The following is a 24,183-nucleotide window of genomic DNA, read 5'->3' on the forward strand; positions in this document are numbered from 1 at the left end:
ATCTCCCTAATGTTTAGCAGAGATGCAAGTTTTTGTCGGGGTGCCATGGCTCTCAGCAAGTGCTTTGCGTAGACATATTTTCATCAGTCTCTGGAGTCCTTTGTCAGGGAGCTTCTTAGAGAGAAATTTCCCCCGGCATCGAATTTTCACATAAAATGGAATATATTTCACCTGTCAGCGAGGGACAGAGAGTCTAGGTTCTAATACCCTTGTGGACGGTCACAGTAAGGTGAGGACAGGGGTCTAATGTTTCTCATTAAGCCTTATACAGCTCTTGTGAGGGATTCTGCAGTCGCTTATGATATATTTGATGACACTTAGCTTGTTTGGGAAGCACTGTTTTCACTGTGCATCCTTATTAGGCGCCGGATTTTACGTCTTTAAGTGCAGAATCTGCTAATACGTTTTTTTTCCTTATTTCGAAGGAACAAAAGGCAACACAGCATACAAAACATAGGGAACTTGTAAACGAGCACATTTAATTATATTGTCCTCTGTTCTGTCAGTGGGGATAAATGTGCTAAACTTTTATCCCCAGCCATTTGTTCCGACCCTGTGGAAGATCTGCTTAGAGAGTAACAGATGATGCATGGTAATGCAGTATGACCTGTTCTCTCAGTATGTTAATATTCATAGGGTTATGATTAATTTGACCCATCGCCTTAACCTAAAAGAATATGCTGCTGAATACATACTGAGCATCGGTTGCACTTATTGGTTTTCGACATCGCCCTCGGTTTGTTTATCGTTGTAAACGAGTGTGAATGGGGAAGCATTAGGACGTTTTTATTGAAACTAACAATGTCACGCTCACAGCTAGGAAAAAATATAATGGGTTATATTTATTTGTCGTCTTGTCAAAGATGTTATATAGTTATTATCTATTTACTCATGTTTTCGTTCTATATTTTCCCATGCTTTCAGTTTTACAGTTGGACTTACTCTTACTACTCTCGGGTCTCATGCTGTTTGTCCTCTTATGGTTTTCGCAAGGTGGGAGACCGTTTAAAATGCAGGAAGGGGCTGACCAGGGTGTATTTAGCACTTTTGTGGTTTCCTTATACCAGGGGTGGGCAAACTTTTTGAGTCGCGGGCCGCATTGGCTTAAACATTTTTTGAAAGGGCCAGGAGGAGAAAAAAATGTTGATTACATTTTTTTATATAGCGATACAGTCTCGAATCCAAACCTCAGCAATACCTGAGTGTAGCTCCTATGCCTTTAGACAGAGGATTATTTTGTTAAATATGTTTCATTTCGGGTAGCATGGCGGGGCACTGGTGTGCGGCACAGTTCTGAGGTCATGAGATCGAACCTTCCTGTGTGGAGTTTGCATGCTCTCCCCGTGGGTTGCGTGGGTTTCCTCCGGGCACTTCGGCTTCCTCCCACATTCCAAAAACATGCTTGTCAGGTCAATTGGCCGGTCCAAATTGTCCCTAGGTGTGAATGAGTGAGTGACCTGTCTGTCCCTCCGTGCCTTGCGACTGGCTGGTAAGCGGTTCAGGGCGTCCCCTGCCCACTGCCAAAGACAGCTGGGATGGGCTCCAGCATCCCTGCGACCTTACTGAAGATAAGCGGTGCAGATAATGGATGGATGGATGGATGTTATTCATTTTTCAGTTTGATAGCGGGTCATCTACTCTAATTTCGTTGTTAACCTATTTTTAGTAGCAAAGTTTACATTTATCTGCACTGATAGGGTTTAGAATTAACAATCAATCTATTTTGTGTCAGAATAAGTTACACAGCAGTACACTTTGAATTTCAATGACAGTTCAAATGAATGACAAGAAGGTTCATTAAATAAGCAAAGAAAACACAATTCCAATGTTTTCCAGTTCAGGGGATCCGAAATGCATGGGTGGAGAAGCACCTTTTCCGTTACTGGCTCCATCTAGTATTGAAACTGAGAAGTGCAACAGAGTTGAGCTCAAGCGCCATGTGCGGGCCATACTCAACTATATTTTCAGAATTTGCTGCGGGCCAATAAAAACTGACACGCTGGCCGCAGTTGGTCCGCGGGCCGTAGTTTGGACACCCCTGCCTCATACAGACGCTGCCCTAATTACAAACTCGATAGGTTCCAGGCAATCGTTCTTTAGTTGATTTTGTTCGTAAGTTGCATCAGTGCTATATTTTGTATGGAATGTATGTTTAAGGTTTATACAAGTATTTCTAGGGCTTGCATACGTAACCTGTATTGTTTTGTACAAAAAAATTAACATTTAGTAAAACAATATGCTCTATAAAGATAAATAAAGTGAGGTTTAACATACTTTTGGAAGACTGGCTTCAAGAGGTCCTCCTCCGTGGTAGAGAGTGGACGAAAAAAAGAGATCCAGCCATTTTCTCAACCGCATCAAACTTTTTTATTCCACTTTTATTTCAAAAGAAATGGCTCACCTCTTCTTTACACTTTAGACCAACCATATTAAATGGATGTACGAGATATTAAACAATTAACAACGTCAAAGTTCTTAGCGCGCTAGAGATACAGTACAGTATACGTAGTATGTTTACACACGGACTAGGAAGAGTTAGCGAATGGATGCTCGGTGACCTCTCACAGCGCCACACACCAGTAGCGACGGAAAGAAGCACTAGTTTGGTCCTGTACTCGGAAAAAGGTGCACAAGATATAAAATGTAACTTACAGCAATGTCTGGATATTTTTCAACATCCCTAAAAAAAATGATCGTCTCCACCGTTTTTCGTAAGTCAAATGGTTTTATGTAGGGGAGTGTCTGTATTGCCTTTTTGGGGAGGTTGCTTGAATGTATATATGCAAAAATATTGCTCGTGGAAAAACCACATGGAGGCTAGCTGAGATGTTTGTCGGACATCTAAATGCAATGCAAACGTTGTCAATAAAATGCTCGAAAAGGTGTAAAATGAAGGATTTGTAAGCTCCTGAATTCGTGAATCAAGCTTCAGTGTCTAGTGTCTATTTTGTTTTGGATTGAACAAAGCCCAAGGAAGAAGGCCTCACTGCCTCTTATCCCTGCATTGCTATGTTTATCTACTCACTTGTGCGTGGATTAAATCACAACGTTGTGTAAAATGTAAATGCTAGCCATGATAAATGTTGCTGTCACAATAACAATACAACTAAAAATGAGCTAACAAAGACCACTGTAGCTTTCTATATGGTCAATCGTATCAGTTGTCATTACGGGTGGGAAAAAAACAACATTTCTTGTATGTATCGTGATTTTATTTTCGGAATCGATTTTTGTGGAGTCATATCCGGTACGTAAAAATGCGGGAAAGCAAACAGAAGTGGAAAATGGAGAAAAGAAGCGAGAAAAGAGAACCAATGCTGGCGCCGATAAATTTTAAATCCAAAGTATGGACAGATCTATTTTTATACAGGGTAATCCATATACAAATATGGCGAATCTGAAGAATCTTTATTTTAATTTGATAGTTAACACTTTTGCTGTATTTTTTTTTCTCTCAGAGGCTCCATTTTATTTTCTCATCTTACAGTGTTAACTCTAAATAGGATCTTTAAAGGACCTCATTCGTGTTGCATTGACAGGTCCGTAGTTGATGTTTTGTGGCTATAAACTTGTTGCACAGTGTACTTGTTATGTTCTCACTGTCTCAGTTTAAATAAATCCTAGCTTTCGGACTGACAAAAACCTACTGAGGTGCATTGTTTGAACATGGTTTATTGTCCCAGAAATGTGTGCCTTAAGTTGTTTGTTTTTAACAACTAATATTAAATCTCAATCATCAATTATATCGCAATACTTGTAATATCACGATTAAATCGAATCGGCACCTTAGTATTGTGATGTATTGTGACCAAAACATATTGCCTTACCCCTAGTTGTCATGGAGTCATTTTTACTAAACCTGAAGGTGAAGTCAATTGCCAAACACTCTTAAAGTATACAAATTATTCTTTGTTAATTTCCAGAATTAAAAATAGTAAGATTTATGATTAAATACATATTTATTTACATTGGCTCCACATAAACCAAAGTTATATTTTCACCATTTTGGGAATAATTTAGGTTTTAGAAATCCTCAATCTAAATCACACTTTTTGCAGGTTTCAAATCCCTTGATGAAGGGATAAAAGGAAAACGATCGCCGATTCTTTTAATGTCCCGATATTTTTGCTCTCTGTAATCCGTTCTCATATGAGATTGACTTCATCCACTGCTGAATGATTAAACGAACACAAAAGTACCAAACAGCAGAATATGAATCATTTATAACTGTTGACAAAAGAGCATGCACACAATAGGAGCTCAGATGAATGTCTTGACTTATTTTTCTTTTGTCTCAGCAGCTATTGGAAACAGATTTATTCAGTGAATGTGATGATAATAAAGCTATTTTCTTTTTTTGGGATATTAACTACAGTATATATAGATGATGTAGTTGTTAAGCGATCCTGTCGCCATATATTATGATTAAAACTGCTATGAGTTCCCACTATTGCATAAACAATTGAAGTCACTGCCACGATTCGATGATCTGACTGAAATTAATTTTGAGTCGGGATATAATTGCGGAGGTAGGGAAAACGTGAAATATATTTGCAAAAATTAATTGCCACTGCTGCCTTAATATGTCAAGGGAAATTTCACATCATTGCAACAAGATGACTCACATTTTATTTCAAGCTTTCGCAAAAAAATCATATTTGTTGTTACTGAGTTGAAAGAATGTATTAAAATGCTAAGAGTGTATTATCTTTTTTGTTCCGAACATTTATTTTGTGCGCAGACAATGGTCCCCAGGATGAATAATGCTATATTTTTTTGTCTTCCCACAGCACTTTACTCCCTCATCCTTTTGTGTGTCTTTCTATGGATCCCTTTTGTTTATTTTTACTATGAAGAAAAGGATGACGACAATGTCAACACCTGCTCGGTAAGAGTCATTTTTTTATACTGTTTTATGTGATAGAAAAAAATATGATGCCCTCTTTTATCTGTGAGTTTAAATGTGTTTGTCTTTTATAATAGAAAAAAATTCCAATGTAATAGTTAAAAGACAGTTTTGTTTTTATCCGGTATGGTCGAAGAAGCGAAACCCATAAACATAGAAACAAAATAAGATTTTAGAAAATGATTCCTTTGCCGAAAAGGTATCAGATAGTGTACAGAAACAGAAGAAAAAAGTGTACTAGGATCTTCAGATTTCAAACACATAAACGATAAACTAACACAGGTTTGACAACAAATGGACAAAACATGGAAAGAAGTAGAGAAGGATGTTAGCACACAGACTAGCTCTAATTGAACAAAACATGAAAGGAAGACAAGGCGAGATGTGTGAAAATGCGAACTATTTGTCACTAAACTAAACATGTAAGAGAGACAACACAAGAAATGAGAGTGCTATAATGACAATAACATGAAATAGCACGCAGTCACTTTAAATGGATTAAACTGAAGAAGAAAAAACTTAAAAAGAAGAAAAAATAGGAAACGAAAAGGAAAGCTCCTTTCTTCCTCCACATGTTCACTATATTCAGGTAGTAAGATAATAGGTTGGTCAAAATAAAGGCTGGGAAAGTGAGCAGTTTCTTCTGTTTTTATTACAGAATATCCTGGGCCTAAATGAGCTTTAGAACAATGGTGTAGAAATTCACAGAGACTAAGATGGGTGACAATCACCCTTATACTGAGAGGGCGGTCCATGAGTCAAAACAAATAACTTATAAATATACCTAAAGAATAAGCTGAGGGGAAAATTCCCTGGACAAAGAATATTTGTCCACACTGGTCTTAACACTTCTATTATGATGCCTGTATTTCCAAGGCCACTTCTGGCTAGAAAATAAAACCCAACTGAAATAATTTGAGACACTGTAATATTATGACTGAATAAATGAGAAAAAAATATATATAACTAAATATAAGCATTGACTCATTTCAATATTACAACACTAGTTCTATCTAAAGAAATATTGAAAGAAAGACAATAAAGGATTTGTTGGAATACCAAATAGTTCTAACTGAACAAAACATAAAAGAGAGAAGACACAGGGAAACATACTCATGCATTGATTAAACACCCACATCATGTTTCAACACCACTGAACTCTAACAGAACAAAACCTGAAAGGAGGACGACACAGGACATAAATTCGACTAAAACACATAAAATGACTGTACAGAAAATACACAACGTAACCGTTTTATAATTGCATTATTGGCAATTTGAATTCAATTGTGTGTTTAGGTAATAATCTGAGAGAATCAATCTAAGTTATTTCATTCTTGTGTTTGCTAGTTTAACTACAAATACGTTTTGCCTCTTTGGCGTATCCTCTTTTTTCCACAGGAGTTCTCGACAAAGCGTGAATAAAGAGATTATAAAATGGAGAGAAACTCATTTGTTTAATGGAGTGTGAACCTTTTGCCCCTCTTTCCCGTACTCAAAGTAAATTATATTTGCGTTCCAAGCCGTGAGTGACCATTGTATTTGTTTTTCATTTACTGTAGCAAGTCAAAAACGCTGTGAAGTACACAATTGGATTTGCCATTGTCTGCGTGGTGCTGCTATTAATCGGGTGAGTCAGATGCATGATTGTTTTTTGTTTTTGTTTTTTTTGCTACTCTCATCTTGGAAAGGGGTGGGGAAGTTAAGACAAATATAGCAAAAAAACAGACAATTTTCTGATTTATTTAATTCCTCTAAGGCAGTGGTCGGGAACGTATGGCTAGCGAGCGAAATGTGGCTCTGTTAATGTTTAGATATGGCTCCGAGATAAAATTCACTTACAGTATGTAAGGCAGGGGATGCAATAATGTCAGTGTTTCCCATACCACATAAAAAGCCTGGCGGGGCTTTTGTAAACTTGTATTTAAAAAAAATATAATAATGTGTTTGAAAATATATAAATGCAAAGTTAATCAAAATCACTTTGATATTTCATTACACAAAAGATCCCAACCGTCCTTGTATGCTTGCTTGCACTCGCTATTCGGTTAAGTGGTTTACTGGTCAAATTACAATTTTTTTTGGCCTTGCCATTGCGTTCCTGTGTTCTTTAACGAGGGGGGATTAGGGGGAGTTGAAAGATCGTGATCACCAGCGCGTATTTGTGCTCTGTATCTGTCAATCTACAGTGTGTGTGTTCCTACTATTAGCGGTGCTGTAGGACTTTTTTACCTTTAAAGCTGGGAAAAATGAATATCATTGGTATATTTTTCTTGTTTTTTGAAAATGAGATGCATCAGAACAAGCATGCGAGTATGACAGCTACCTTTTACCATTTCCTAGGTATTGTTTTGAGCTAGTAGTTTGCGTAAGTTGTTAATGAGAGACGAATGGCCGTTTGTGGACTCTCAAGATTTCTAAGGTGTCTTGAAATTTGTCTCTAGTCGAGTCAAGTCATGTTTATTTGTTTAGCCCTTGATCACAAAGAGTCTCAAAGGGCTTCACAGACCACAGATCATTTTAAACCACGGACTATTATTACACCATTCCCTAAACTAAAACCTACATGAGGGCAAGGAAAAACTCAAAAACCTCAACATGAGGAAAATGAAGAAACCTTGAGAAGGGACCGCACAAGAGGTAATCCCCCTTCCAGGATGACCAGTCTGCAATGGTTATTTCTATACAACAAAATGATTGACAAATAATGACCATTGGATTCCCAAGGTTATACCTGTGACCAAGTCACATAACTTAAGGTTAATACATTCGTATCCTTATCGTTTGCAGTATTTTGTGACATTTTTACTAAATAATTCTGCTCGCAACTTGTTTTTAAACTTTTATTAATGAAATGACGGTCAAAGTGAACCTCAACAAGGACTGGATACACTTGATTAGAAATAATATATTTCAAGCGTTAGCAATGGATTTCATCATCAATTTGTTGATTTATGCAAATAAGAGTGCATTGAATTTTGTTGTGACATTGAGGGGCCATGCTTGTAGTAGCATTTGGGTCCAGCAGAGGACGCCTCGAGACTGTTTTTATATAAAAAAATGATCTTTAATATTTGAAGGTGTATAACATGAACGTGTATGTATTTTTGTTTATTGTTAAGCTATTTGATTTTTCATCGGCCTATTTTTTAGTCTATTCCGACGTTTTTTTCTCAGCTAGGTGGTTAGTGCGCAGCACCACAGTGCAGAGGTTCAGGGTTCAAGTCCAGCTTCTGCAGCATCCCAGTGTGGAGTTTGCATGTTCTCCCCGTGTTTGCCTGGGTTTCCTCCGGACACTCCGGTTTCCTACCACCTTCCAAAAACATGCATGTCAGGTTAATTGGCTGGTCCAAATTGTCACTAGGTGTGAATGAGCGAGTTGAATGTTCAATGTCTCTGTGTGCCCTGCGACTGTCTGGCAACCAGTCAAGGGTGTCCGCTGCCCACTGCCCGCAGATGGCTCGGATGGGCTCCAGCACCCCTGAGACCCTACTGGGGATAAGCTGTTCAGATAATGGATGGATGCCCCATTTTCTACTTGTACAAAACGTCAGTAGTTGAAGAAAGAGCGGATAATTAAAAAACATTTTTTGTATCCGATTCATCAAATAATCATAAAATTAATCAACCGGTTGGTTATTTAAATAACAGTCAGTTGCAGCCCTGATCATAAGTAATTACGGGTTTAAGACCAATTTTAAATGGGATAGTTTTTTGTTTAAGTCACAGGCCCTGACATTATTATTATTTCATATATTTTATCAGATGAAACGTCACACAGTGAAATGAAATAGTTTTTTTTTTACACAATAAGGTTTAGCAGCTTTGTTTAATTTCGTCTTAAAATATATGGTTTTGCTCCCACTGAAAAAGAAAAACTAATTAGATTGCAGTTGAGTCAAAAAAGTTCCCGACCCCTGCCCCAAGGCTTTGTAATGTTCCGTCATAGACATGGAATGTATCTAAATGTTCACTCCATCGAAACACACAGTCTTTTTATTCTAACAATAGTTTCAATCCCTTTGTGTCCGTGTTAGATTTCCCCTCCTGAACTATCTCCGTCGGCAACCTTTTGTTGGACGACAGGTCACTCTGCAGCATGTTGCTTGATTTCACAAAGCTTTTGTTTACCTTTAAATGGTTCCTGACCTTCCACTGCCGCATGTGTCGAATTGTGATTAAAACCTTTCAGCTCTGCAAAGGACAGTCTTGTCTGTCTGGATTAAAAAAGGAACTTTGTGCTAGACTGTTTTTTTTTTCTGACGAAAGGAATGAAAGTAGGTTTGGGAATTATTTAAGTTCCAAGCGTACTTGTTATAAGAAACAGTATTCAGGCTTTGAAATTGCTTGAATTTAATGTAGTGTCTGCTAAAAATTATGCCAGCACTACTCCTTGGTGACTTCGCTTTGCCACTGCATTTCTTCTTCCCTCTTAATGAACGGCAGCTGACATTAGTTTGTTAGGCAATGCCCTAGGAAGGGTCGTCGAGACAGGTGCCTGCTACACAAAACATTGCACTATTAAATGTGTATATTGGGAAGGATTACGTATGAATTATGGAGATTCATTATGGGCCATGCAAAAAATTAAGGTACAGTTTTGCAGTGGTATATTGTAATGGGAAGAACTCCCTGCAACTGAAAATGTAAGCTACATATCACTCGCATTTTTACCCAACACCTATATGAGGGAGAGATTTGTCTCAAAAACAAACGCAAGATCTAAAAAATGTCTTGATAAATGCACATGCAGGATTAAAAATGCTGACAAGGAAACGGAATACCTGTGTTACGCGTCATACTGTTAAGATTGGAGGTTGTGGTTCAATCCGCTGAAGCGTGGCATCGTGGCCCACATAAATTAATTGCACTGTTTTGGCTGCGAACCATTATCCCCAGTCAACTATTGCTGCAAGCAGGAGCCAATTAATTTGCAGGTTTTCACTAAATACGGGTGGTTATGGATTGGATTAACCGCAGAAATTGATGGAATACTGTACGGTTTGTCATTCTTTGTTTTTGAAGCACATTTTTTTCCAAAAAATTGTGTGTACCCACTCCAAAATCTATGTTGTTGTTGTTTTCAGAGCATTTGTGCCACTCCAGGCTCCACCGCAACAGAATGCCACACAGTGGGAGAAAGTTCAATACCTTTTCGAGGAACTTGGCAGCGGTCGTAAGTGCTATTCTTTCATACAATGATTGTTTTAGATAAATTACCTTAGAGACAGGTAGTGTTTTGCTATGGGTTTTAACACAAGTTTGACCAAATAATTAACTGTTTTTTCACTCCGTTCATCCAGATACAAAGTTACAATGAATTAAAAATCCACAACTTTACAATATAATAAAGACAACGGAAAGGAAAAATAGCTCGCAGGAAAAGCCGCAGATTAACTTGATCCCGTCCACTCGACTGTCTACACACTTTTTACAATATTATGTTCAGTATATTTATCAAAAATGTTTAAAAATTAATTATCGGCTCTAGTTTTATGTTTTATTAAATTAAGTTAAATTATCATGTCGGGTATTTTACCATTTAAAGTATCTGTGGCTCAGGAGGTAAAACAGCTTATTCATTAAGGTTAATAATGTTGCATTAATTTTGGATTTTAACACATTTTTAACTAGTGTTTTAAGTTTTACTATACTTTTATCGTGTTTTTTCCCCTCAAAAAATGACAAAAACATGATGCTTAAAATGAGGCAAAAATTACCTTCCTCTTGAACAAACCATTTTAACTACATTCTATGTTCTGTCTTTTTTGCGGGGTAAAATAAGAAAACAATTACAATCAGCAGTGTTATGTGTCCGATTTTTACCTCATGTTTTTTTTTAACCAGTGCGATCTTAAACAGCTTAATCAAACAAAATAAGTTATTAGATATACTGTGCCGCATCAGGAGCTTATCATTAGTTTATATATAAAAATGGTTTGCTGTCACATACTAATATGGATGAATGTGAGTTACTCGGTTGATCACTGGAAGAAAACAAAGATACTGAATAATGCCATGCGTTTTGCAAAGATAAAGTTGAGCAATTTTCTGGAGCATGCCAGACAAAGCCTCACGGCACGTTGTTCTGTGTCATTCCAAATCTGATTTATTTTTAAGGTTCATCAGTAAATCTTTTTATATTCTGCATAAATATAATATTAATTTTACATATGCAACCAGTTTTCCTGAAATCATACATAGTGAAACAAAATGCTGCATTAAAATTGTAAATATGATCCCAAAACAGGTTCCCAAGTGTCTTCACTTGTTGAACTGAGTATTGCTTTGTATGCTACTGTATGCTTCTAATGGGGCAAAAAGCCAAATGAGAAGTCCTAGGAGTCGTTAGGACCTTTGCCATATGCAGTTCAAGAAGGAAGTTGAACCATCTGCCTGTTTTTACACTGGTGCACCCCCGCACATGCTTTCTAACCTTTCTCTCATGGCACTCAGGGAAATATCCTGCTTTAGTGGAAACGTGAAGATCATCCTCGTTGTAAATCCCATCTGTCTGTATAGTCCCACTAGATGGAAGGTTAATTGTGTTAAGGGAAGCAATATTTGCTGTATAATGCTGTTAAAGTCAGAGGTGGGCACTTGTGTCGTTATATTAGTGGAAGCAAGACTATTTATTTCACGAAACCTCCGGTATATACACGAACTAAACACTGACTGAAAAACGATACAGATTTATTTAACAGTTTCGTTCGTTCTCCGTCTCTCCATCATAAGCACTTACCGAAGAGTGGGCATCTATCAATGATGGAAATAAACACTTACACGTATGCATTTTCTGATCTACTTTATTTGCATACCGCTTTCCGCCATGTTTTAGTGTGGTAGCTCAATTTCTCTTCTGGTTGAAGAGATTGATGGCTTTCAACTTAAAAGCTGTGTGAAACACATTTCTCTTTTAATTAATTAGCATGAAAACTGGACCCTTTGCACGTGAAATCACCTTGCCTTCCCCGGCAGAATGAAGGCTGTGATGGAAAAAGCAGAAGCACCCTATTGGTCAGCCTTTGAGTGAGCATTTGATTTGAAACGAATATCAATGATGATATCAGAAGAATCTAAACACGGCATTCTACGATTGTGATCTATTTTTGTGCGGCGGGCTGTGCGAACCAGCAAGGTTCTAAGATCAATTTTGCATTTTATCGTATTCCTTTTAATAAAGACAAAGGACAGCAATGTCTATCTTCAATCAAACGGAGGGACATTCGTGTCTTAGTGTTGCCATTTCTTACCAATCGATGGATTGGTAAACCAGCGGCTTTATTGCGATTAACCAGAAATTCAAATCGGTAATCTTCCAAATATCGCATGTATTAAAAACTCTTATGTTCTCTACCATAAAGCTTTTTGCGCCAAAATGCACTTTCAAATTATCAATGGATAAAACGGAAGACGAACGTTCAGAATATAAAGCGTCATTTCGCCAAAGTAAATATTTGAAACATGCTCAAAAGTGCTTTCTGTACAAGGTGCAAATGACCCATGCTTTACTGCTCTATTGCATTCTTCCAAAATGTGTACTATATAGGTATGCATATATTTCCCTACCCATTTTCATACATTTCTGAAATAGCTCTGGGGAGCCACTTGGGCAGCACTAGAGAGCACTAGAGCTGCAGGTTGCTGACCCTTCGTATTAGATATACACCGGAATGAAAAGTTGGGGCGAAAAGCTGGAATTGAAAATGCTTTGTCTGAAAAAATGTCAGAGCTTCCATTTTGTGTGCATAGAAAACAATAATGTACACAAACTCAGATTTACTTGCTAAAAAGCCTGCATGTTATTTTCTTCCACACAATGAAAATGTCACCGGTGTATCCATCCATATATAGTGTAAGTCCATTCTTCTGGCTAGCCATGTACGAGCACGCCTTGTAAACAGACTGAAAACAATCACAGTACTAGGTTGAACTTGTTAATTGAAATGAATGAAATCATCCTTTATTTAATGTCAAAACTAAATGCAGAATCGTAATGACGTGGCTGCAGCTTTACCCTTGTAATCAGAATATTCTATGCATTGATATTTCTCCGACATCCAGATTCTAATCCCAGTCAAACTATTTCCTGCAAGTAAACGTTGTTTGTGTCGAGGTTTGATGCATTCACAATCACCTCTTCAAGAAATGTGTTATTCATGTACCATTTGGGTTGGAACTCTTGTGCACAACATTCCAAGTGAAGAACGTTTTTATATATTCATCCTTATACATCCCATATCTCAAAGCTAAGGTCCGCGGGTCTCAAATCAAATCAAGTCAAGTCATGTTTATTTGTATCCTAATCACAAGTAGTCTCAAAGGGCTGCACAGACCACAGATTCTTGCAAACCACAGACTATTACTACACCATCCCCCGATCTTAAAACCTACACGAGGGCAAGCGAAAACTCAAAAACCTCAACATGAGGAACATGAAATGTAGGTCATTCATAAGCTAAAGAATAGAAGTGTGTTTGAAGTTTTAAGATTCAAACAGTTCCACTGAGGTTGCAGATCGGATCTCAGGGGGAAGAGCATTCCACAGCACCGGGGCCCGAATGGAGAACGCTCTTCAACCTGCAGTTCTCTCCTTAGCTCTTGGAATCACTAGTTCAGACAGAAGGCTCAAGAGCGGAACATAGGGGGAATTAAATCTGAAAGCTATGAGAGAGCAAGTCCATGCATGATTTTGTATAATACCAACAGAACCTTAAAATCACATTTTAAGCTAACAGGGAGCCAATGCAGGTTAGCCAAAATCAGGGTAATGTGATCAAACTTTCTTGTCTTAGTTAAAATCATTTCACTACATTTAACAGTTTTCTTTTTTTGGGTGTGTGTTTTTGCCATGTTTCCCCTTTTATTTTCTTTGTTATTGTATGTGTTTGTCTTACTGTCGGTCACCCCTCTTGAAGGATATGCCCATGTTTGATAGATAGCTAGATAGATAGATAGCTAGATGGATAGATAACACAGTGCGTCCTATTCCAGAGGTAGGATTTGAACCATAAGAGGATGGTTCTGGACGGACATCTGGCTTCCGGAAAAGTTTAGAATAGTTGTGCATTTGTTACTTCGCCTAAATGTTATCTTATGCTAGTTCATTGCTATTATATATTTCTTTGAAATCATTTGATGACACATTTGCTAAAATATAAAATATCGCCTATGGATGGTGTATGGGGAAAAAAGTTGCTGTTTTCATTTATTATTAATGTTCTAGGGATTTTTATATCGAGGGACCTTGCCTGTTGAAAATGAAATATTCCTGATAGCCATAGGACAATATTACTCTATCTGATTTTTTACAATATAAGTGTTAGGTGTTCATTATGTTTAATTAGATTCACTAGACCAGTAGTCCCCGACCTTTTCTGTACCACAGACCAATTTAATGTCCAACAATATTGATGCAGCTCAGTCAATTAATAATATCAGTAATATTAACAATAACAATAATGTTAATAATAGTAATAATAACTCAAATTCTACTGTGTGGTGAGATAAAATCAAATACATTTTCCTGTTATCTACAGCCCTAGTGATCAAGTGGTTTGGATTCGGTGCTCTCACTTATGCGATCCGGGTTCGATTACAGTTGCTTCAGAGACTGTGCAAATGTGGTCAGCTGAAACTTCATGTATTATGCACATTGAAACGTTTGAGTTCTTTAGTGGGTAAAATGCAGGACAAGCAAAAAGTAGGGAAACTTTTATTTATTTCTGTGCAGCCCGCTACCAAATGACCCATGTCCTGGCACCGGTCCGCAGCCCAGTTGTTGCTGACCACTGCACTAGACTATAGGCATCATTCGATCCACATTTGATCAGTCTGTCCCTCGGGTTGTTGCTTTATTTTTTATTTGGGCCTTCTATCTGTTTTATTTTGACACCCCTGATCTACACTGATAAAATAAATACATGAAAAGGAAAAATTGTTTCTTTAGTGTGATTATTAAGATTTCAAAAAGCAGCCAAATTTCAGATTTGGAAAATAGTTTGGCAAATATGTTTGTGCAGAAGAAGACCCCCTCCCTCCTACGGATGAAACAAATGCCACACTCATGAGCAAGGAGGCACTAACCCCCACCCCGAATGGAGACTTAATATTCCCTAATCGAATATTCGTCAATCAAGGAGAAAGGGAAGTAAAGAGCCGCCTCTGCTGACAGGTGCTCTCTACTCTGCTGTGAAAGGACGAGGCCTATTTGCGCCACGACAACTGCGTAGCATTTTACACAGAAGTCGGTGACAGGTGGGATCTTGACAGGGGAGAGAGCCTATCGGTCTGTTCATCATCCTCCACTTCAGACTCCAGAAAAGACAGCTGCCCGTTGCCCTCGCCTCATAGGTGGTCCCCTTTATGCTTCAATCAAACTTGGCACTTTTCAACAAAATTTACTCGTACGGCGGGGAGAAAAAGTCAAGTCAACCACCCATCGTGCAAGAGAGAGGCTTGGAATTGCTAGTATCGGTTTAACCCAGCTTTGAGGAATGACACAAAATCAAATAATCTGACCTATTTACAAACTAAGGTGGTAAATGAGTCTTTTGGCCTTTAATATTAGTTTATCTCAATACAGTAAAACCCTAGGATACGACATCAATCTGTTCGGAGGTGGGGATTATAAAGTGATATTATCGAATGACTGGGGATAGAAATTCGGTAATTAGCTAATTAGCTCATGCTCTCCAAACCCCTGATACCCTAGATAACAACATTCAATACATAAATATATAGACTAGGGAAGCATGATTAACCGAAATCTTTACAATTTTGCATTTTTTTCCATGGATTTCTAGTTCCATGTTCATGCTTTTCCCCCTTGTTAGTTGATTGAAGGAGTGTTGGCCTACCAAAGTTGTCAAAGTAGAAGCCCTTCATTCCGTTTTACTATTATGACAATAAGGGCATTTATTCATTTAAAATAACAAAATAGTATATAGCAAGTACTACTGATAAATACCATATGTGTTCAGGATTAAATAACATGATTAGAAAATATGCATGTAAATAAAAAAGGAAATTTTATTAACCTTTGGTGTGCTGTTATTCAAGCTGGTGAAGTGGAGTTGGTGGGATGCAGATGGGTGGGGCTTGTGGGATCAGATGGCTGAGTAAAAAGAAAACTTTTTTTAAAACTTCCACTTTAGAGGATTGTCATTCCCCATGATTACTTTGTTGCTTCAATAATTGTTCCAACCGTCAAATTTGTTTTGGTGAAATTACTTGTTTGGGTCTTTGGACATTTGGGTTGGCCATGGTCAATTTTTTTTTTTTTTTTGCAATTTTTTCCTCCTTCTTTTCTTTTCTTTGTTTTTGTGTATGCGTTTGTCTTGCTGTTGGTGAAATTAAATGATCTGCATTTATATAGCGCTTTTCAAGTCAATGACTTCCCAAAGCGCTTTACATTGTGCTCCACATTTCCCAATAGCGGCCGTGATCTGTGCAGGCATGTAAGGGGCTAACCTGCTTATTGGGGGTATTGGGGTTTCAGTGTCTTACCCAAGGACACGTCGGCATGTAACACGGACAAGCCGGGATTCGAACTGGGATCACTTAAACCTAAAACAATCGCTCTACCTCCTGAGCTACTGCCGCCCCTTGGTCAGCCCTCTCAAGGGACATGACCAGGGTAGATAGATAGATTCAAATTCCTTAGCAAGGGTAACAATTTTGTATCTCAAGCTTTTTTCTTTTGTTATTATCTTTTTGATTTTCCTTTAAACATCGCTGCAAGTCTTGGGACCCACAGCGAAACAAATTCCAGTTTATTAAAGACGATTTCAAACTAAACGAAATGAGAGAACGGGAGCATTGTAAAAGGAGTTCAGCCAATAGCATGTCTGCATTTTTATGATGCCGTGACATAACTAATAGCAGACAGGCACCTTAGAGACATATGGGGCATGTTACTAACACATTCATACTCATAAACAACGCTAAGGGAGACTTTTGTGGGAAAACAATGCTTTCGACATCATAAGGTGAAAATATATTGAGCTAAAAACTATTATTTGAGTATTTGATGTTTTATGATGGGGAAATCCAGTAAGGAGGGGATGGAAAACAATGTATTCCACACAGTAAATTCAAAATATCATAAAATTAGGGAGCCTGTGTTGTTGTATGCTGGGGATAGTGTCGTAACGAGAGGCCGCAAAGACATCGTAAAGTAAAAATATCGTGAACTAGGGATGCCGCGTTGTTGATCTTGTATGGTGTGTGAAATGTCGTAACTAAGGGCTGAGAAAACATCGTATTCCACATCCTAACGTGAACATAACGTAAGCTAGGGACACCCTGTATTTGTGTTCAATGTTGGGGTTATGTCGTAACTAAGGGCTGAAAAAAATCGCATTCCACATCCTAACGTGACCATATTGTAAGCGAGTTCTTCCTCTTCTCCACTGACTACGTTTTTCATCCACTGTATTCCCACATAACACTTTACTTCTTGTCCGTTTTCTTAACAATGAAATAAAAACACGTTACAAGGAAACATCGTTGAGAAACTCCGATAGGCCGATAGCAAAGACTTTGATTTAAAGCGTTTTTTGTTTGAAGCCTGTAAAAATGTCGTTTCTGTACTCCTTTTTACCCTTCTCATGAGTGTTGGCGTATTTTTTGACAGATGCAACAACGTGGCGCTCTTTATGCTACGCACGCAAGACGGGGCTTATCACAAGAGTGCAACTGGTTTCTACAGACACTTGAAGCAAACATGTCCTGGGGTGCTTTATTTTTTTTCTATCATTTCACACGTCCTCCTGTTTACTTTTCATTCCAAGCCAAGTTTTTTTTCTATTATTTGTGTGTCTATTTTTTTATGATTACGATTTCTATGATTACACATAAAACGAGCAATCAGTTTTACCAGCGCCACGTCAAGACAGCTTGACGTGATGACGCCGACTCTTTTGTGCAACGGAAGACTACACAACACGTCGTAAACGAAACAATCTTGAAGAATCATCTCCCGTTTGTTATCGAACCGCGATTTCCGCAGTATAATTTTTTACAGGATTGCATTTATGAGATTTCGACTGAAGTTACAGGGCAGTAACATTTTCAAAACCTTGCGCTGTGTTTCCGATTGCAGATGGCCTCCATGCGCTGGCTTTTTCCATCAGCTCCTTGACCTTGCTCGGGATGCTGGCAGTCATCACTTACACAGTGAGTCCAGTCTGCTATTTTGTTGTCGATTTGTCTTTTAATTATTTTTGGGACACTCAATTTTCTTCATGGATGTATTTTATCACCATTATGATATTTTTAAAGTGACAGTGTGTAATAACTCACCACTGGAGGTTATTATAGTTTGGAACAAAGCTGAATGAATGACTGTTTAGTGAATAGGAGTGTGGTCTTGACTCTAGCCACCTCCAGCTAGGGGGGAGATGGCTTTGGTGTATAGATAGACTCATGTCCGAAATGTACCACTTCGCTAAATCTTGACGCTTACTATAATTTTTCTTCTTTTGTTAACAAAATTGCATTCTAGCAAGTGACAGAAATTTGGTGTTATTCCCCACGAGTGACATCTAAAGACCAAGCAAGCTGTGCACACTTAGGGTGGCTGAGAAAAGCCAGTAGCTTGAGCCTGTCACATCTGGTGTGGCTCGAGAATGAAACAGTTAAAAAAATTACAAGACACATGACTACTGAAACATGGCATGGTTCACCAGCAAGAGCAGCTGTCAAAGGCGACTGACGTTGTAGGACAAAGTAAGTTTTTATCTACACGAAGCAGCTAACAATAGCAGCTATCGATAATCCATCGTCTCCATCCAAGTGGTTAACATGGGTGGTTAGAGAAGGATAACGTAGAAAAAAATAAAAGGAGAGGAAAACACCGAACTCAGCGATGTTCCCTCGCGTGACTGGTGGTGGACGGCGAGTGACACTGAATTATTTAATTATACCGGGCAGCTGGCAATAAAAATGGTAAACCATAGTCTGCAGCCATGTGGCTGACATGAGTGGGTAGAGAAGGAAACCATGGACAAAAAGCAGAATATTCCTTAATGAAAGGACTTAGTCCCATATGCTTGCAAAAAGACGAATACATCAATATTACAAGGAGCAGCTGACAATAAAAAGTACAAACCATCGTCCCCATCTAAGTCGCTAACATGAGTGCCTAGAGAAGAAAAATGTCGGGAAAGAAGTTGAAGCTGCATCACAGAACTCTGCGACATTTGCATAAATGACCGGCTGCGGAAGGTGAGTGTCACTGAATGCCGAACCAGGAACTGCTAACAATAACAATAACAATAGCATATAGCAATGAGCCATAGCATGTGGCCAGGTGGCTGACATGAGTGGCCAGAGAAGGAAACGGTGGAAAAAGTGGAAGATACCTAAAACACAAGACCTGGCGACCATTGCATGTAAGGCTCAGGTGTGAAAAGAAAGTGGCCTTTAAGCGCTAAGAGAAACACTGGGACAAGCTAACTTCGCAAAAAGGTCATTTGGGCTTGCGAAGTAACAAGATGGCGGCCGAGCATGTCAGTTTCTTTAAGTTGTGTACTTTGATAACACGTTTCTTAACTTATGAATCTAAAAATATTGTATTTTTGATGTATTACATGTGCTTTATACTTATTATTGGAATCAGTAGGTTTTTATTTGACCAAATTAATTATTTTTACATCACCAGGGGCTCTATATAATACACAATGAGGATTTATCACTGTTTTTCTTTTTATCTGGTGTAATTTTGATAGTTCTTGAGTTTGTGCTACAACTACTTGCGGAAAAGCAAAATAGCGGCGAAAATACTTGCGGATCACCTCGAGCATTGCAAATACAAGTGACAGCTAAGCTCAATGTAGCCAATTTGTGTTCAGCCTGGAGTCCCATTTGACAAATTGCACAACAATTGAATGTGGAGCGACTACTGAATAATACACAAGTTGGAGAAGCAATCTTCCTAATTCGGCTCAACTGGCAGGGGTTTCCCGTTGGTCTCACACTTTGAGATCGAAGGGCTAATCATCAAGTAGATTTGGAGGATTGCTTCTTGCGGTGGTTCCAATATCGCTCTATTGCGTTTTCGATCAAGGGGCGGAAAAGCGATTTTCTGTAATCTGAACTGGTCGTGGCCACTGTATGATGCCCTTTATTTATCAGGGTTCGTACAGCTGCTTGAAATCCTCGAAAGTTCATCCATCCATTATCTAAACCGCTTATCCTCAGTAGGGTCGCGGGGGTGCTGGAGCCCATCCCAGCCATCTTCGGGCAGTGGGCAGGGGACACCCTGATCTGGTTGCCAGCCAGTCGCAGAGCACACAGGGACAGACAATTCACTCGCTCATTCACACCTAGGGACAATTTTGACCGGCCAATTAACCCGACATGCATGTTTTTTGGAATGTGGGAGGAAACCGGAGTGCCCGGAGAAAACCCACGCAAGCACGGGGAGAACATGCAAACTCCGCACAGGAAGGTTGGTAGCTGGATTTGAACCCATGAACTCAGAACTGTGCCGCACTCGCGCTAACCACTGCGCCGCCGTGCTGCCCTCCTCGGAGATTCTTGAATTTTAATGTTGTGTTTTTAAAGTTAGAAAAGTGCCTTGCATTTGAGTGAAATTCTTAGTGTTTCTTAACAAGTCCGCGACAGCGCGCTCTGGTGGCTCCGCTTTGCTTTTGCATTTTTATTTCCCTTGTGATTAACAACAGCTGACATTAGTATGTATGGCATTGTCATATGAAGCGTCATCCCCCCTATGGGTCGCAACCAAGAGGACAAGTGCATGCTACACTTGAACAGAGCACTATAAAAAAGTGTATCAGTGCAAAGATTACGTATTGATGATGACAATTTATTAAGTCCCATACCCACTAATAAGGTAGCGTTCCCCAGTGGTAAATTCTAAATGGAAGAATTTCCTGCAACTGAAAATGTAAGCTCCATATTACTCATTCTTTGACCCAACGCCTATATCGGGAGAGTTTATTCTCTAAAACCTTTAAATCCTGTCTTGAGAATTGCACATAAATTGCAAAACATTGGTACAATTAAGTCCCAGTGTGTAATATAGATTGAACCCTAGTGGTGTGAATACTTGATTTATTGAAATAAAACATTATTGAGACTCTTTTTAGTTGCAGCTCCTGCTAGTCACTCCAATTAGTCACTTGAACCAGCTCAGACCAACTCACGATATTTGTTATTTTCAGCCTCTTCGGGTGTACCTCCATTGGTGAATTATTACACAAGTCATTTTAGAAGAATATTGTGTATATTTTACCATCTCCTAGTTGATTAAAAAAAACTCATTTATTCAAAAGGTTTTCCTTTGTTTTTCCTTCTGTTCCTTCTGTTCCTTCGCCCTATATCTGGTTTTCCTTTCTTTTTTTTCCCTAGCTTTCCGCTTCTTTTTTCTTTCTCATTTTTCCCGGTTTCAATTGTTTCTTTCTTTCTTTCTCTCTTTCTTTCTTTCTTTCTTTCTTTCTTTCTTTCTTTCTTTCTTTCTTCTTTTTTCCCTTATATTTCTAACTTGTTTCTTTCATTTTCCCCTCTTTCTTTTCCTTTTATTTTTATTTATTTTAATTTTTTTCTATAAGGGATATACAAATAATTATGACGTGACTTTTCTTTTAGTTCTTTATTTTCATTTTTGTTGTTTTTTTTTTTGTTTATTTTTTTCCTTTTTCTTTCCTTATTTTCTTATTTTTGTCTTCCTTTTTCTCTTCCTTCTTCTGTTATTTTCTCTCCTATCCGTTTTTCGTGTCATTACTTTCTTTTTACTTTCTTTTTTCCATTTTCTTCTTGTTTACCTTATTTTCATTTTTATCATTGTTCCTCTTGTTTTTATTTATCTGACTCATTTCCCTCCCCTCTTTCTTAACTCTTGTCTTTGTTGTCTTTCTTTTCCCTTGTTTTTTCTTGTTATGTTTTTTTCCTTTATTTTTACATGCCTTTTTCTTCACTCTGTATTTTATTTCCTTTTGCCTTTTTTCTTGTTTTTTCTTTTTCTTGTTTTTATCGGATTTCCTTTTTTCCTTATTTTTGGTTTGCTCTTTTTCATTACTCTTTTTTTCCTTTTTTCATTTAGTTTTTAGGGTTGGGACGATATGCTTTGGTCAAAATTCGATTGTATCATGATACTAAGCTACTAAGTGATTTATAATCACGATAATTGCAATTCTACGAGTAGTGCCATTCCCTATTATTGACAATTTAGATTTAATTTTCTTTCCTAAAAACAAGCAATTAAATCACACACTTCCGGGACAATCGATCGTGAATGATGTTCAAACACTGCACATCAGTCGTATTTATAGGCGCCGCCCTTAGTTCCCGTTGCTCACTTTCTTCTTCCATTTTTCACTTCCGTTCGCTTTCCCGCATGTTAAAATACCAGAAATGACGTCACAAATACCGATTCCATGGAGAAGCATCGATTGGAAAAATCTCAAAAATAAATACACGGTCTATACATGAATCGATTTTTTTTCCCACCCCTAGTTTTTATCATCAAAAGGCTGAGAAATAAATTTGAACTTTTTTTGTGGTTTGGTCACTATAAGTCTCTGTAGTTTGTGTTCTTCCTTGCGCTTAGTAGCACTTGTTTTCGGTTGCACTACAAAATAAAGCGACATAGCGGTCAAATCTTACACAGTGTCCCATTCGAAACCCTCTTCGAGCATCATTTCTCTGCAACCCTTTAGCAATCTATACTGGCATATAAAATATATCAGTGACTTCAGTTTTTTAATTTTCCTGCATATATTTGTAAGGTCAACTGGCTCACCCGTCTGCTGCCCTTCCTACCCTGTAATTTCTGGCCTCCATATGCAAATTGCAACCTCAAATTGTGAATATGAAAGCCCGTTGATCTAACAAAAGACTCTGACATTGACCTCCATGTAGCTCAAGTCAATTAATGAAACAGACTCACGGCGTATTTTTCTCCTCATAGTTGATTTGATGTCATTTTCATGCTGTTCATCTGTAACATTAATATACAAATGTTCCAATTTCCCAGCATGCTACAATTCAGTTTAATTTTCACCTCTGTGTCGTTATAATTGACGTAAAGCAATTACATTACATTACATTTGAGGGAATAGTACAAAGCTTCTTGTCAAAAGCTTACAGAATTTACTCACCGCTATTCTTTAAGTGTCAGGTAGGACGCTCCAAAGTTAATTACATAAGCGTCAGGATAGAAGCTTAATTATATTGCTGCGGATCGACCGCCATGTTCTTGATTTAGTTCCCTTCCGCTTTGCTGTCCTTAAAAGAAGATTAGCGAAAGTTTTTCAAATATTTTTTTACCATGATTACAGAATCACCGTATAAAATAGTGGGGGGAAATGTACTTTGTGACCAACCAGTTCTCCCACTTAAAAAACGTGAGAAGCCATCATTGGGGAGCAAAGCTTTCAGCCGCTCTGCCCCCCAGCTCTGGAACTCATTGCCACATGACCTCCGAAATTCTGCGACCCTGTCCACCTTCAAATCCGGACTTAAAACTCACCTCTTCAGACTTGCCTTTTCTTGTCCTTTTGCCTCACATACCGCCCCCCTTTTAACTCTATTTAACGCTGTTAATTACTTGTTTTACTCATGCTTTATTGTTATATGTTCAGCGACCTTGGGTGTCCTGAAAGGCGCTTTAAAGTACAGTGTATTATTATTATTATTATTATGATCTTTGGCATATGTCAACTATGAGAAAATAATCCAGAAGTATCAAGTGTGATTTTTATAAGATTTATTTGCAAATATTAGTGGAAAATCTCTTTCGGCGCTTTTCCGATTTTGGGCTTTCATTGGACAACATGAACTGGAAGCTACCTCCAAAAAATCTCCTTGGGGTTGCGATCTGAACTCCAGAACTCTTACAAAGCCAATCATTCCTGTTTGGAATCACTGGGTATCACTATATTCAGGCAATAATCCAATTGGAAACAAAATATTGTCAGTATTGCAATTATGTAAAGCCACATAAAGGCACGCAGTAATCAATTTAAGCTCTTAGTCTGACAGTGAGTGTTCGGAATGCAATTCTTGGCTTAGTCCTTTCCTTTTCTGTTATACACTCTCGAGTAATCCAAAGTACTGTGGGAGTTGGAGTATGGAGACGGATGATACACGCAAACTCCGGTCTTATGTGTATTGCTTGATTTCTTTAGGATATTTCCATTTTATTTTCTGGCCCCACAATGAAAATGCCACTGGTGTATCCATCGATATATTAGGGCTGCAACAACAAATCGATGAAATCAATTATTAAAAGCGTCGGCAACTAATTAGAT

The 24,183-nt window shown here is 38.2% G+C and overlaps 1 protein-coding gene across 1 annotated transcript in view; it reads left to right on the forward strand.

Annotated features, from left to right (window-relative positions):
- The window catches only part of lmbrd1 (LMBR1 domain containing 1), a 71,652-nt gene that overhangs the window by 20,260 nt on the left and 27,209 nt on the right, over positions 1 to 24,183 (forward strand). The window contains exons 4-7 of the mRNA XM_088351529.1: positions 4,791 to 4,888; positions 6,469 to 6,536; positions 9,994 to 10,082; positions 18,012 to 18,085. Of these exons, the coding sequence (XP_088207655.1) occupies positions 4,791 to 4,888; positions 6,469 to 6,536; positions 9,994 to 10,082; positions 18,012 to 18,085 (329 nt within the window). The remainder of the gene's footprint in view (positions 1 to 4,790; positions 4,889 to 6,468; positions 6,537 to 9,993; positions 10,083 to 18,011; positions 18,086 to 24,183) is intronic.

This window comes from Urocampus carinirostris, chromosome 13 (assembly GCF_059441175.1).
Source record: "Urocampus carinirostris isolate Australia breed hairy pipefish chromosome 13, RoL_Ucar_1.0, whole genome shotgun sequence".
Taxonomy (NCBI): Eukaryota; Metazoa; Chordata; class Actinopteri; order Syngnathiformes; family Syngnathidae; genus Urocampus; species Urocampus carinirostris.